Here is a 13240-nt window from a genome sequence, read left to right as displayed (position 1 = left end):
TGATATAAGTGTTGCTGTTTCGTCAAGCATTCTTTGTGCTACGCGTCTCTTTAGGAATCAAGCTACATTGATTCATTTTCTTCTTCATTTAGAATGCTTTTCTTGTCGTAAAGTTATGCCCAAATCATACTAAATCATTATTTCGGCTTGCCTGCGAACGGTTCCTTCTCTACTGACACCCACGTAAACAAAGGTACCACTCACTTCGTTACACCTTTTTCGATTTACGATTCGAACAAAACATTTGCAAACGATTGTATAACATTGAAAATTGCGATTTGAAAAGAAATCCAACCAAAAAATAGATTGTGCCGAAAAAAGAGCTACATTTTCGCTTCCCAATGCTCTCTACTAGGCTCGTCGCCCGTCTTGAGCGAATCCGCCAAAATCCGTTCACTGGCTTTCGAAATTTCTCCATCCGTGCACCATGCATGTTTACAAATGTCGGAATTCGCCCAAAGGCCTTAAACACACCTTTTAACTCAGTTGTGATTTCCCGTGTCTTTTCATACGTGAACGGTCGTAAAGCAAATGGTTCTTTCCACACATTTTCTTTTTTTAACAACAAAAGCCCTTCATCAAAAAAAGCAAAAACCTCTACTCCAAACACGCTTCATTCCGATATCGCATGGCAGGCCATGACAACTCAAAAGCCGTTTCGCATTTACCAGGCTGAAAACGATAAAACGTATCGTTTTTTGTATCTTCTCTTTCTGGCCACTACCCTAAATGCCGCTTTCTTTGCTACCCTTACAGGAATGGATATGTATCGTTCTGGCGAAATAGGTTTTCAAAACTGGTACACCTATACTTATTCCGAAAAAGTCATGCGAATCGGTTCTTGTTTGGTTATCCCTTTACTATATTTGGCAACTGCTTTTTTACTCTTTCTACCACGAAGAACCATTCATTCTTTGTATGCCTTGCCCGCACGCCAAATTGAAATGAAAACAGGTCTTCCTGGACCTAACAATCGCCTTTACTTAGAAAAGTCTATTATACTTCCACGAAACGAGGTGTTCATTCTCTCACAATCCATCGATAAAAATCCCATGGTTATGAAAGTAAGCGGCACGCGTTTCTATTATCTTTTGGACACGAATGGAAACTTTGCGGGTGGATCTAAAAATATTCTATCTTGTTTAATTCCGACACAAAAATTGCAAAGTTAAAAAGGTAATCTTGGAATGAAAGTTCTACGTACCACACATATCATGGTAGGTACCATTTAAACTCTGTGTATGTGACTCAAAAAAACTCAAAATATATTAATATGACGAACGGATCTCTTTTAATATACAGGAAAACGTCTGCTTAACTAACGTTAAAATACGTATTCGGTTCATGCCTTCATGATTGTCCCAAATAACATTGGACAATCTAGAATAAATTAGGTCCAACCATTCCATCTTTAAATTGGAAGTACTCTCAGCGAATTCTTCTGCTAATCGCTTCACGATTTCAGATTCTTTTCTGCAACCAGAAGACTCGACTGGTTTACTCAAAAGGTTTAAGGGGCTCTTGTTGTTTTGAAAGCCTTGCCCGCAGAAGTTTCGTGCGACTGGAATATTTTCCTTCTCAAATTGTAGCTTTATTAATTCTTTCTCTTCACTTCCGTCTTCATCTTCAGGAGAAGAGCTGGGGATTTCTAGGTCCCTAGAATATCGTATATTGTCTTCGGGTGTTGTGTCATTTGCATTAGCATTGTCATTCATTAGTCTTCGATTCATGTCTTTGTTTTCATCATGGCCTTCTTTGGAAGATTTTTCCTTTCTCCGTCTAGTCTCTCGTTCTTCCATTTCCTGGCATTCATATATAAAAACTTGATCAATCATCTCTTCCAAATTAAGTTCTGCGCTTAAATACAACTCCTTGGCCTTTGATTTCAATGTTAGATCACCAAAGTGACTCACATCGTCCATAATTAATTTCAAATCACGAAGGAATCGCTGAGGTGTACAATAAAAACCAGACCATATACGACGATCGACCTCTTCTAAATTCATCATGTTGAAGAAGACACCGTCTTCACGTCGTACAACACGATTGCCTTCTATATAATACGGAAATTCTTCAGGTGAAACTTCAAAAGACGGCCTAGTCTCATCATCTCCTGGGTAAATTTCGTCCAAATCCTATAGGGTTAGTTGAGTTGAAAACAAGTAATGGTAACATACCACAATCGGCTTCTTAAATTTCTTGTAACGAGAGCGAAGCAAATCCATAATGGATAATAACTTGATTTTCAGTTTGTTTTTTAATCTTCTATTATTCACCCGTTCCTGTTTTTCACGATTCTTAGTAATATTAAAGACATCGTGAGAAACGGGAGCTCTTGGTAGCTGTTCCCAATGAGAGGGGCCAGTATACTTAGTATGCGTTAACGGCAACGCCAAAATTTTGTTTAAAATGTTCAAAAAGAAAGATTTTCTGGAAGCATATGATGGCAGTAATAGCTCAAAGTGCTCAGATGAATTACGAGGGAACCAAGAACGAACGACTTCGGGCAAATCATTATACGTGGTATTGGCTACGCCTACCAACAATACGGGCTCCATAGGAATCAAAGAGTTTAACAGCAAAGTGAAAACGTCCAAAAAGTTTTGTGGAAATAGAACTGGCCATTGCTCAATATTGTTAACAAAGATAATGCTGGGAGATTGATGTCTTGCAGAAGCAAAAATATTAATAAGAGCAGAATTAAGAGAAACTTCTGAATCCACCAACAATTTCGAAATATCAAGAGATTGCACATATATCCCGTCTAAAGATCCAAATAGGTCAGTACTCAAATACGACTGACCGTGATCTTGATGACCGGTAATTATTAAACGAGGACGATAAACCATAGTTTTCTTTAAAGAATAAATCTCTTTTTGTTTTTTGATTTCCGACAACGATATATTTTGAAAAGACGATGAGTTCGAAGGAAGAGAGTCTAATCTGAGTAAATGCGATATTTTCATCGAAAGTAGATCAAGCGTTTCTTTAAAAAGCAGTTTATGAGAATCAGAAATAGAAGATTTTGGAATTACGCTGACTCTTTGTGTAGAAACATTCAGCTTTTCCAAAGCACGTTCGAAATCAAGAGGGTCAACCTGAATTTTGTTTGGCGATATTACGTATTTTTCGGAGGAGTGATATATTTGAGGGTAACACCTGCGTACAGCATGCAACGCTGCCTCAGTACACAAAGCTTTCAAGTCAGCACCGCCGTAACCAGAGGTGGCTGTCGCTAGGTCTGACAAATATGTATCAGATAGATAAGGGGAACAATGCTTTGTATGGACTTTCAGTATTTTCATGCGTGCTTCATGGTTTGGCAAAGAAAAATAGAATTCTCGATCAAACCTCCCTGGTCTTCTTAAAGCTGAATCAATATCGTTAGGTCTGTTGGTGGCCCCAATGACTACAACTTGGCCGCGACTATCCAAGCCATCCATTAAAGCAAGCAAAGTAGATACGATAGAGCTATGAGTTTGATCCTGGCGAGCGGTACGCATTGGAGCTAGACCATCGATTTCGTCAAAAAAGATGATACTAGGCTGCGCTTTCTTCGCTTCTTCAAATAACAATCGCAATTGACGTTCAGCCTCGCCGACCCATTTGCTTAAACAATCAGAACCTTTCCTAAGGAAGAAACTGACTTTCTGGTTTCCGACAGAGCAATTTGCTGCTAATGCTCTGGCCATTAAAGTTTTTCCTGTTCCAGGGGGACCATGAAATAAAACACCTCTTGGTGGAGTCATATGAAAGTGCAGAAAAACCTCTGGATACAAAAGTGGAAGTAAAACCATTTCCTTAAGTTGAAGAATTACATCCTCAAGGCCACCAATATTATCAAAGCTTAATGCTTCTTCAGTTGCAAAAGGATCATCTTTTTTTATAGTACTACGATCGACTTGGCCAAACGGATGAGATATTGAAGAGGCAGCATTCTCATCGTTACGTGAAGGAGTCATCGGACTACCGTTTTTCTTTGGTGTAGCATTAGCATCGAAAGAAAACTCCGAGTCTGAATGCGTGGAATCATTAATATTTTCATCATTACCGATACCCAAAGGAAGACTAGCAAAAGCATTGAGAGAAGTTACATGAGAAGGAGGGTACGAGGCTTTGGTAGGTGGAGTGAAAATTGTTTCTTCCGAAAAGTCTACCAAGTCGTGATTTGGACGAGCGGATCGGTTTCGAAGTTTATTGCGAATGCTTAAAGGGGACTTAGTTGAAGATCCAACGCTGCCGCGGGTCTGGACACGAGAGCTTCTACGTAAAGGCTGACTGACACGCCTTTTTTTAGGAGGTCTTCCTCTACCTCGTTTTATAGGAGGCGAAGACACTATAAAATCGTTAGAAGAATCGGATTTTAAGAACTCAGATTGCCCTGCTTTAATAAGCTCGTCTTGGTCATCTTCAGAATGGGGACTGCTAATGGAATCATGTAAGCTGATATCGTCCTCATCGTTAGCAGACTTTGGAGGAGAAAGAGTATGAGAAGCTTTCTCCAGCTTGGAAGGGGAAATGATATCGAGCTCATCTTGGTCATCCTCCTCGGCATCCTCTTTGACTCGTTGAAAGGGCAAGTGGTCATCTAGTAAATCATCCTCGTATGGTGGAGAGATAGGTTTTGTTGTTTCAGAATGGGCTTGTAAAGGGGCAATGGAAACCGACTTTAGAGGAGTCTTAATGGTTTTAGGATGTTGGTGCTTGTGAAATTTAGCTGCTTGGGAAGAAGGATGAATGGCGACGGAGAAAGTTGACTTTGGATGGCTTTGTTTTGTTGGGAAGGGAGACCTTTGCCCGACTTGGGATAAGTTCCTTAAAGATGAAAAACTGGAGTCAGAAGAATCATCTTGTTCAGAAGAATTGAATTGGTCAGGAACTTCAGGACGAGCATAATAAGCATGTCGATTTGTGTGGGACTGATGAGTTTTGGAATAGTAATCATCATCTTCGTCGTCTTCATCATCATCAAAACCAGTGTGTATCGCACGGATATTTCTGCGCATGTTGTTGAGAGGATAATAACTTGACTTGAAAATGTGTGAGAAAGGATCGAGTAAGTGCCAAAGAATAAAACCACTGATTAAGAAGAGGGGGGGAAATACGGGTGGATGCTGGATAAACACAAAATTAAGTAGCTAGAAAGGAAGCTACAGCATAAACTATACAAAGGGAATAAGGCCACGACGTTGAAAAAGACCACAGACGAGTTAAATGCTCATCAAAGTCGTTATGAGGAAGGAACCTTTGATGAATCTGATCACCTGTATTATATAGAGCAACAATCCAAAAGCTGCACAAGAAACAAGCACGAACGAGGAACAAATGATGAAACTGGGTGCGACAGGATTTGAGGTCTATTGAAAGAAAAATAAAAGATTAAAAATTAATGAAAAGACTAAAGTAAGATCACTGAGATATGGTTCGATGAATTTGTTAGACTCTGTTGAAGCTGAATTTCATTTCAAAAAGCAAGATGGAAAGAAGCAATAGATCCAGCAGCCGTATCTCACTATATGAAAGCCGTGGATGGTTGGAATTTCCTACCACAGCCATGTGCTTCACTTGACTATTTTATTGTTTTGAATACAATAGAGTAACAATTGTAGGAAATTCCTATTGTTTTGCTGACCTCGATAAGAAAGACAATGTAGCTGAGTTTATCATCCTCTCGAAGGTTTGTTTCCTAGTCAATGTTATTATCATAAAGAGGTAAGGAGGGGGCCCTTGCGCCAAAAAATGTATCGGCGTAGGAGCAATTGTACAGAGATGTGAACTATAGCTTACTTTTCTTTATTTTCCTCTTGTAACCTTTTTTTTTTATCAGTTGTCCTTGACATTTGCATGAATTATTTTACGTTCGTCTACGCTTTTCATCGTCCATTTGCTAAAGTAGATCAAGTACAGGACTAGAGGAGGTGAAACAAACGTTCACTAAGATTTGGGGTGTAGGACAATTGTCTATACAGTGTTGAGGAGCGCAGCTTGTTCGTACTACGAATAAGAAAAGTCTACTAGAGAGAAAGCTATTCAAGGATGCCTGGCATTCCACATACATAGTTAAATTCCATACCAATCTATATTATACGTTTTCATCCTTCACTGTATTATACTTCAAAACTCGATCTAATGATATTGATAACAAATATCACCATGTACAGTGCGAACTACCAATTGTCTATTTTCAACCGTCTTGCTTAACTTCTGTTCTTTTCCTTTATTGATTTCTTTTCTTTTTGTGCTAGGAAATCTTGGATTTCGCAAAGGTCGCTGGTGGAAAGTGCTACTGTACGGCGAAAGTGTTGTGTTTGCCTTATTTCTAGTTGAGGGCTTGTCTAGTCAATTCTTTTCCTTTTTTTTAAAAAAAAAAAAACAAAAAGAAAAAGGTAAATAGATATTCGGGTTCTGTAATCCTATCTTGGTCAAAGGAAATTTCAAGGTCTAATTACTCGATTTTATATTAGTGCCTCTTACAATTTTGAACCAATAATTTCTATACAATAGACGTTGGGACATTTCAGGCCGGAAGAATACTGCTAACATTTACATTTCCCTCCTAGTCGGTTCATACGTTTTCCAGTGTTTGGGTTGTGTTTTTTTTTTGTCGTTTTTTGAACGTTTTATAGATCTGTAATTGCCGTTTTTCTTTTACGTTTGATTATGCCTCCTAAAACTGTAATTGTGGGTGTCAGGTACGAATGTTACTGTCTCCCTTGCGCTGGTTGATATTAATGTCTTTGTAGTGGTGCTTCTTGCAGTGGAAAATCGGTATGTAAATAGGTTTTTCTTCCTCGGCGCTTGCTTTTGGTCTGGTTGTCTTTTCTCTATTTTCTTCTTTTTTTCAAAGCATTAACCTTTCCTTACTTGGATATAGACTTTGACTCAATTTCTTCATGCTATCTTTAAAGGATCTTCCATTCTCCATGAAGACGACTTTTACAAGGTTCGTCTTTTTTCTTGGGCTGTGTGTCGTTCAATTGTGCTAATGTTCTCCAGACCGATGCAGATATTCCTGTAAAAGATGGAGTTGCCGATTGGGATTGCAAAGAGTCCTTGAACTTGGATTTATTTTTGGAAACATTGAAATATATCCGTAAACATGGTGATTTGCCTACCCATCTTCACAACCGCGATAACTTAAACGTTGCAAAAGAAGCACTCACGCAATATAACGAAATCCTTGAAGAATACCCAGAAAGCCCCATCTCTTCTTCACGCTACAAATTTATTTTTGTGGATGGCTTTATGCTCTATGTAAACGAGGATCTCATTCAATCATTTGATCTTTGTCTTATGCTGGCATGCGACTTCGATACGTTAAAAGCCCGTAGAGAATCTCGTAAAGGTTATGTGACCCAAGAAGGTATGTTGATTATGATCGTTTCTTATCGTAAAAGGCTATTTGAACAAATATTAACTAAAAAATAATTCAGGGTTTTGGCAGGATCCACCTAACTATTTTGAAAATTACGTCTGGCCAGGTTATGTCAACGGCCATTCTCATCTTTTTCAAAACAAAGACGTTTATGGGAAATTGGTTGATTCTCACATACAGCTTAGTCCTGCAAGCAACATGAGTGTTCAGCAAAACGTGAAATGGGCTATAGACACCATACAGAACGCTTTATCTTAACATTTCTTAAGTTCACGTTTTATCCTCGTTTCTTAGTTGTTATTCATTATGTCTACTATATATATAATTTGTAAAGATTATACCTTTTATAAATCTACAGTTTTGATTACTGTACATCAACCTCTCTTTGCTTTAGTTTTCTATTCAATATGTACTTATCTTTAATAAATTTTTGTATACTTTTGAATAAAAAGAAATATGAGTATATCTTACTTTAAGTTTTCACTAAACGTGAATTGTTGTAACAACCTTGCCTGCACAATTCATGGCGACTGCCATACAGAAGGAAAAGGTACGAACCGCCGACTCCTGTACTTATGGCAGAGAAAGAAGATCAATTGGACAGCCAAGACGTTTTGTCTTTGGTATCAAATAGTTTGAGGACAACGAAGGCTCTATTTGGCCCTGAATTCGCGTCTGCACCTACCTTTGAGAAAACTCTTGGACAAAGCACCAAAAGAAGCTTTAAGGAGTCATTTGAATATGGAAATATTATAGAAGACTTTAATTATAGAAGGAAAAATGCTACTGTTAAAGAAAAAGCTCTTGAATACGCTCCTAGCAATGCTCTCGCTGTCGCGACGAACCCTAATGGTCCATCTGAGCAAGCACTAATTCGTCAGCAAGGCAGCTTTCAGGGTAATAAATCCGTCGCGGGTCAAGTTCCTATGCAGTCATTAGAGAAGATCAATAACGTTCCCGATGCTGCTCATCGACTTGCGCAGGAATCGCAAGCATCGTTGGTAAAGAGAACATTAGCCGAGCAAATCCGTCCAGAGTGGCATCCTCCTTGGAAGCTAATGCGTGTCATAAGTGGTCACTTGGGATGGGTTCGTTGTGTGGACGTCGAACCCGGTAATGAATGGTTTTGTACTGGCGCGGGTGATAGAACTATTAAGATTTGGGATCTTGCTTCTGGAACATTAAAACTTACTTTAACTGGTCATATTGCTGGTGTTCGTGGTCTTGCTGTATCACCTAGACATCCTTATTTATTCTCCTGCGGTGAAGATAAAATGGTGAAATGTTGGGATCTTGAAACCAACAAGGTGATCCGTCATTATCATGGACATCTTTCAGGTGTTTATGCTTTAAGTCTTCATCCTACTCTCGATGTGCTAATTACCGCTGGCCGTGATGCAGTTGCTCGAGTTTGGGATATGAGAACTCGCCAGAATGTTCATGTTCTCGCTGGCCACAAGTCTACAGTTTCATCCTTGGCTTGTCAGGAATATGATCCTCAAGTAGTTACTGGATCCATGGATTCAACTGTTCGCTTGTGGGACCTGGCAGCTGGTAAAACAATGACCACCCTTACACATCATAAAAAAACTGTTAGAGCTCTCGCCCTACATCCTCAAGAATTTACTTTTGCCAGTGGCTCTTCTGATAATATTAAACATTGGAAGTTTCCTGAAGGAGCTTTTATGGGGAATTTTGAAGGTCATAATGCGATCGTTAACAGCTTGTCAATTAATCCGGATAATACCATGTTTTCTGGAGCTGATAATGGAAGCATGTGCTTTTGGGATTGGAAATCTGGCCACAAATATCAAGAGTTACAGGCAACTGTTCAACCCGGTTCTTTGGATAGTGAGGCTGGAATATTCGCTAGCACCTTTGACAAAACCGGTCTTCGTTTAATTACTTGTGAAGCCGATAAAAGTATAAAGATCTATAAACAAGATGAAGATGCTACCCCAGAAACACATCCTAATTTGCCATGGACACCTTCTAATTTGCGGCGGCGTTATTAATCCAGCATACATATAGTCTTACAGGCTTGTTTATATGCTGTGCTTTTTGGGTTGTGTTTTCAAGTGAATTTGAATTATGAGTATGTTAATGGTTTGCTGGTAAAAAAATAAAGCTAGATGTTTTTCACAAAGCTGCATATGTTATCATTTGTATTTCGTTTGATGTTTTCTCATCGAGATACTGTCATGCTTCTAATGGTAATGTATCATTCAATCTTCAAAAAATTTGGAAGAGTAATAATATCAAAATAGAATATAAAAAATAAAAGTACATTTTCTCCAAGCACCATTCAAATACACTGAAGTATATTTGTTCATTTCTCATTTCTGCAAGCAGTTATTGTTTAGTGCAATTAATTAAAGTCCTTTATATTTTTACACCGCATTGTACGATACCATTGTTATAATATTTTTACAATGTCTTGCCTCTCCTTATATACGAATTTCAAAAACCAAGGACAATGCAAAGTTCTTACCCTACCCTAACGTTTACACTTATAGAGAGCAGTCACTGGTTGTCCACAACACAGAAAGTACATTCTGATCCGTGCAAATTCCTCACCAAAATGCTTATTCCCAAGGAGAACCGCAAGGCCATTCACCAAACTTTGTTCCAACAAGGTGTCCTCGTTGCCAAGAAGGGTAAGTTTGATACTAATGACTATTCTGAATTAGTGACTAACTAAAGCAGACTTCAACCTTCCCAAGCACCCTGAAGTTGGTGTCCCCAACTTGCAAGTCATCAAGGCTTGCCAATCCTTGGACTCTCGTGGTTTCCTCAAGACCCGTTACAACTGGGGCTACTTCTACTACACTTTGAACAACGAGGGTGTTGAATACTTGCGTGAGTACCTTCATCTTCCTGCTGAGGTTGTGCCCGCTACCCACAAGCGTCAAGCTCGTCCTGCCGCTCCCCGTGCTACTCGCCCTGAACCCCGTGAGCGCGCTGCTGCTGATGCTGGTTACCGTCGTGCTGAGAAGAAGGATGATGGTGCTGCCCCTGGTGGATTCGCTCCTTCCTTCCGTGGTGGATTTGGCCGTCCCGTTGCCGCCTAAGCAGAAAAAGTTTAATATATTTTACTGAAAATGCAATACAATTGGGATCTGTATCTTGCGATAAGCATTTGCATAGGGTTGTAATTTTATAGTACAACGCAGTAGACTTTATCCGCGTCGTGTAATTACAATATTGATTTATGTAATAAACAGTTCATTAAATCTTCCAGTTGAATCGAATAATAAAATATATAAACACGTACGTTTTTGAAAGTGCTTTCTTTACCTTACGATGTTTCCTGAAAGCCTTGCAAGGTTGGTCTATCTTGTTCCAATCCATCGTAAACATAAAGCATAGATTTGCCCGTTTCACCAGTCAAATAGGAAGGCACTGTAATCGGATCCATTGCACCTTCTTCACAAAGCTCTTTTATCCCTTGAAAAACATGCTGGCCTCGAAACTGTAACGTCAAAATGGGTCTATGGGCATTTGAAGCAGAAAGTGATTTACGCCGAACACTTGCATTTCTTAATTCTTCCTCTTTATCACTCAAATAATCATGGTTTAAAGTAATTATTACACGATCAAGAGCCTGGTTCGATATGTCACCAAATCGATTTTGAGTTGCTATTTTCCTGTCGGATTCACTTAAAGTATTTGACGCAACTTGTCTTGGATGAAGATGCTTGTCATCCAAAACCGTTGGACGTAAGTCTAATGGCGACGAGTCTATTTCATTATTTCCATAAATTTGCCAGGCTCCTAAAGCATTAGCTTTTCGGTGGGAGCCCAATATTTGATACAAGCTTTCCAAACTTTTTCCCGTGATTTCTATCGGTTGTAAAAAGCTGGCAGTTTGAAGACGATCCACAACCCTTGTTAGACACTGCAAGAATAGCCTATGACAAACATCGTTTTTCAAAAATAGGTTATGCAATAATATGTCGGAATTTTTTACTACACCCAGGTATATAATTCGTCGAGAGGAAGGAATTAGGTGAAGAGATGATGGCTTGCTGGACTCATGTAACTGGATACGCATCAACCATATAGGGAGTGTTGGGTGTTGCAGCATGTATGTATGGTAGATGAATAAAGACTGTAATTCCAATTTAAGCATTTGAAGGATAAGGGTCGGATTCGAGAACAAAGAACGCTCTTGCTGATGAAAAACCTTGGATCCCGTCCAGCGGAAACTAAATATGCCTTCAGCAATAGCAGAAAGCTCTAAATGGGCAATCTGACCTAAAGAAAACCCATTTCGCCAGTCCACATTAATCATTCTATAAGCGATGGCACGCTTGAGCATGGATTTCGGAGGATCGAGATAAAACTGTAAAGGATTCCATTCTTCCATAGGAAATTCATCTTCCACGCCGTTGGCAGTTGCATTTGGTGGATACGTTTGTGATTGAATCCAATGTAAACAGTTTTTAATTAAAAAATCCTTTGGAAGCCTATTTAGAAGTGTTTGTATCCTCGACCCATTTTTCATTATAGTTTTGTTTGGCAACTCCGTAGTTGAACTCATTTCGCGAAAGAACAAATTGTTAAGAAAAGAAAAAGAAGTGAAAGTTCAAAAAGAGCATTTAATAGAATTACAAACTTGCCAGCAAGTGAAAAAATGAAAAAATGTAAACAGTTTCTGTTTACTCGACAAAAATAGCGTAATGATACATGTAAATGGGATTTAGAAAGGCAAGACAATAAAAGAAAGTGGTTAAGGTTGTCCGTTTAGGACAAAAGGGTAATTTTTGGAAAGAATCAAGGAAGAGGTTTGGAAGGTGGTGAAGGTAGGCCTTTCCCAGAATTTAGTAAAAGTTTGGTCTTCCTCTGCGCAGCTAGATTTTTATGAAACTGAAGCCTGATTTCAAATATGTTTCGATGAAGTACGTATTGTCTGCCAGACATTGTTGTGCCCGATGAGATCGAAGAAGACGTGGACGGCGAAGACCTTGCTTCTTTTAAATCTACGTCCCGCTCTTTTGTTGGAATATTAGAATTGGAATTGGAATTGGTTTTGGTTTTGGATGATTCATGATTTTCTTCTGACTTGTCTAGATGATCTTTCCCTAAATCATCATTGCTTGATTTTTCTTTGGAATCATGGTCCTTTTTAGAAGACGTAAAACTTTCATCGGTTTTAGGCGATGATGCTGGTTTCTCATGAGGATCATAAGTTGAGGTTGCAAATCCACGATCCTCTAGGTGATTAAAACAAGTGTAAAAACTGAATTGATGGTAAGCTTCAACCCGAATGCTAGAGCACACAGCAAGTGTTTTGAAATTACGTACAAATCGGACTTGGATTTTGTAATTAATACCCATTTAGTCAATTTGTAGCACTAGTTTTTTTGTATGTTAGTAGCAGGTTTACAAGGTTTCCATAAGCTGTTTTGGAAGTTCACATCTTTTGCCTTACAATAAAACAAGCTTTTCGATCAGACTCTGAAACTTGTCTTAAAATATAATTGTTTTCTATACTCATTCGTCTGCAAAAGGACTTCTTTCAGGTTTCTAGATTGATGAAGGCAGTGTTGTTTGCTTACGAAATGAAAGGTGAAAGTAGTGAAACCACATTTTGGGAAATCCACAAATTTGTGTTGGCTGTCTTTTACATAGCTATACTCTTTTGATTGAAAAAAAATAAAACAACTTTGCCTTCATCTCTTTCGATTAGGTGAGCTTTTTTACAATGACAAAGGAAGCAACATATTTGGGAGATTTTAATCGTATGTAAAAAGATAAGCACAGCATATCATTACAAAGTATATTCAAAAAAATGCAAAGTTTACTATCGGTTTTGTCCTCATTACAGGAAAGATATAGTCCACAATAAATAAATATAATTGA

General features: G+C 38.7%; 7 protein-coding genes across 7 annotated transcripts; 4 read left to right on the top strand and 3 right to left on the bottom strand.

Moving 5' to 3' along the window:
- Window positions 1-341: 341 nt before the first annotated feature.
- On the top strand, window positions 342-1172 carry SOMG_00927 (mitochondrial membrane protein, TMEM186-like protein, implicated in respiratory complex assembly; the record flags this gene model as incomplete). Its single annotated transcript, XM_056179720.1, has 1 exon — window positions 342-1172. The coding sequence occupies one exon, from the start codon at window positions 342-344 to the stop codon at window positions 1170-1172; it is 831 nt and encodes a 276-aa protein (XP_056036673.1).
- Window positions 1173-1268: 96 nt separating this feature from the next.
- abo2 (ATPase histone chaperone) lies at window positions 1269-5006 on the bottom strand (the record flags this gene model as incomplete). Its single annotated transcript, XM_056179719.1, has 2 exons — window positions 1269-2135; window positions 2178-5006. The coding sequence occupies 2 exons, from the start codon at window positions 5004-5006 to the stop codon at window positions 1269-1271; spliced, it is 3696 nt and encodes a 1231-aa protein (XP_056036672.1).
- A 1654-nt stretch (window positions 5007-6660) lies between these two features.
- On the top strand, window positions 6661-7633 carry nrk1 (nicotinamide riboside kinase Nrk1; the record flags this gene model as incomplete). The annotated part of the gene is made up of 5 exons (XM_056179718.1): window positions 6661-6692; window positions 6744-6768; window positions 6875-6943; window positions 6997-7363; window positions 7434-7633. 5 exons carry the CDS (start codon window positions 6661-6663, stop codon window positions 7631-7633), a joined length of 693 nt encoding a protein of 230 aa, XP_056036675.1.
- A 317-nt stretch (window positions 7634-7950) lies between these two features.
- Window positions 7951-9390, top strand: prp5 (Prp19 complex WD repeat protein Prp5; the record flags this gene model as incomplete). The annotated part of the gene is made up of 1 exon (XM_056179717.1): window positions 7951-9390. The coding sequence occupies one exon, from the start codon at window positions 7951-7953 to the stop codon at window positions 9388-9390; it is 1440 nt and encodes a 479-aa protein (XP_056036674.1).
- A 566-nt stretch (window positions 9391-9956) lies between these two features.
- Window positions 9957-10446, top strand: rps1002 (40S ribosomal protein S10; the record flags this gene model as incomplete). The annotated part of the gene is made up of 2 exons (XM_056179716.1): window positions 9957-10032; window positions 10082-10446. The coding sequence occupies 2 exons, from the start codon at window positions 9957-9959 to the stop codon at window positions 10444-10446; spliced, it is 441 nt and encodes a 146-aa protein (XP_056036677.1).
- Window positions 10447-10673: 227 nt separating this feature from the next.
- On the bottom strand, window positions 10674-11918 carry mis15 (CENP-N-like protein Mis15; the record flags this gene model as incomplete). The annotated part of the gene is made up of 1 exon (XM_056179715.1): window positions 10674-11918. One exon carries the CDS (start codon window positions 11916-11918, stop codon window positions 10674-10676), a length of 1245 nt encoding a protein of 414 aa, XP_056036676.1.
- A 233-nt stretch (window positions 11919-12151) lies between these two features.
- SOMG_00921 (endocytic trafficking protein) lies at window positions 12152-12875 on the bottom strand (the record flags this gene model as incomplete). The annotated part of the gene is made up of 3 exons (XM_056179714.1): window positions 12152-12617; window positions 12683-12732; window positions 12810-12875. The coding sequence occupies 3 exons, from the start codon at window positions 12873-12875 to the stop codon at window positions 12152-12154; spliced, it is 582 nt and encodes a 193-aa protein (XP_056036679.1).
- Window positions 12876-13240: the final 365 nt, after the last annotated feature.

This window comes from Schizosaccharomyces osmophilus, chromosome 1 (genome assembly GCF_027921745.1).
Source record: "Schizosaccharomyces osmophilus chromosome 1, complete sequence".
Classification (NCBI taxonomy): domain Eukaryota; kingdom Fungi; phylum Ascomycota; class Schizosaccharomycetes; order Schizosaccharomycetales; family Schizosaccharomycetaceae; genus Schizosaccharomyces; species Schizosaccharomyces osmophilus.
Note: the sequence above shows the minus strand (reverse complement) of the source record. Positions and strands in the feature narration are given on the sequence as shown.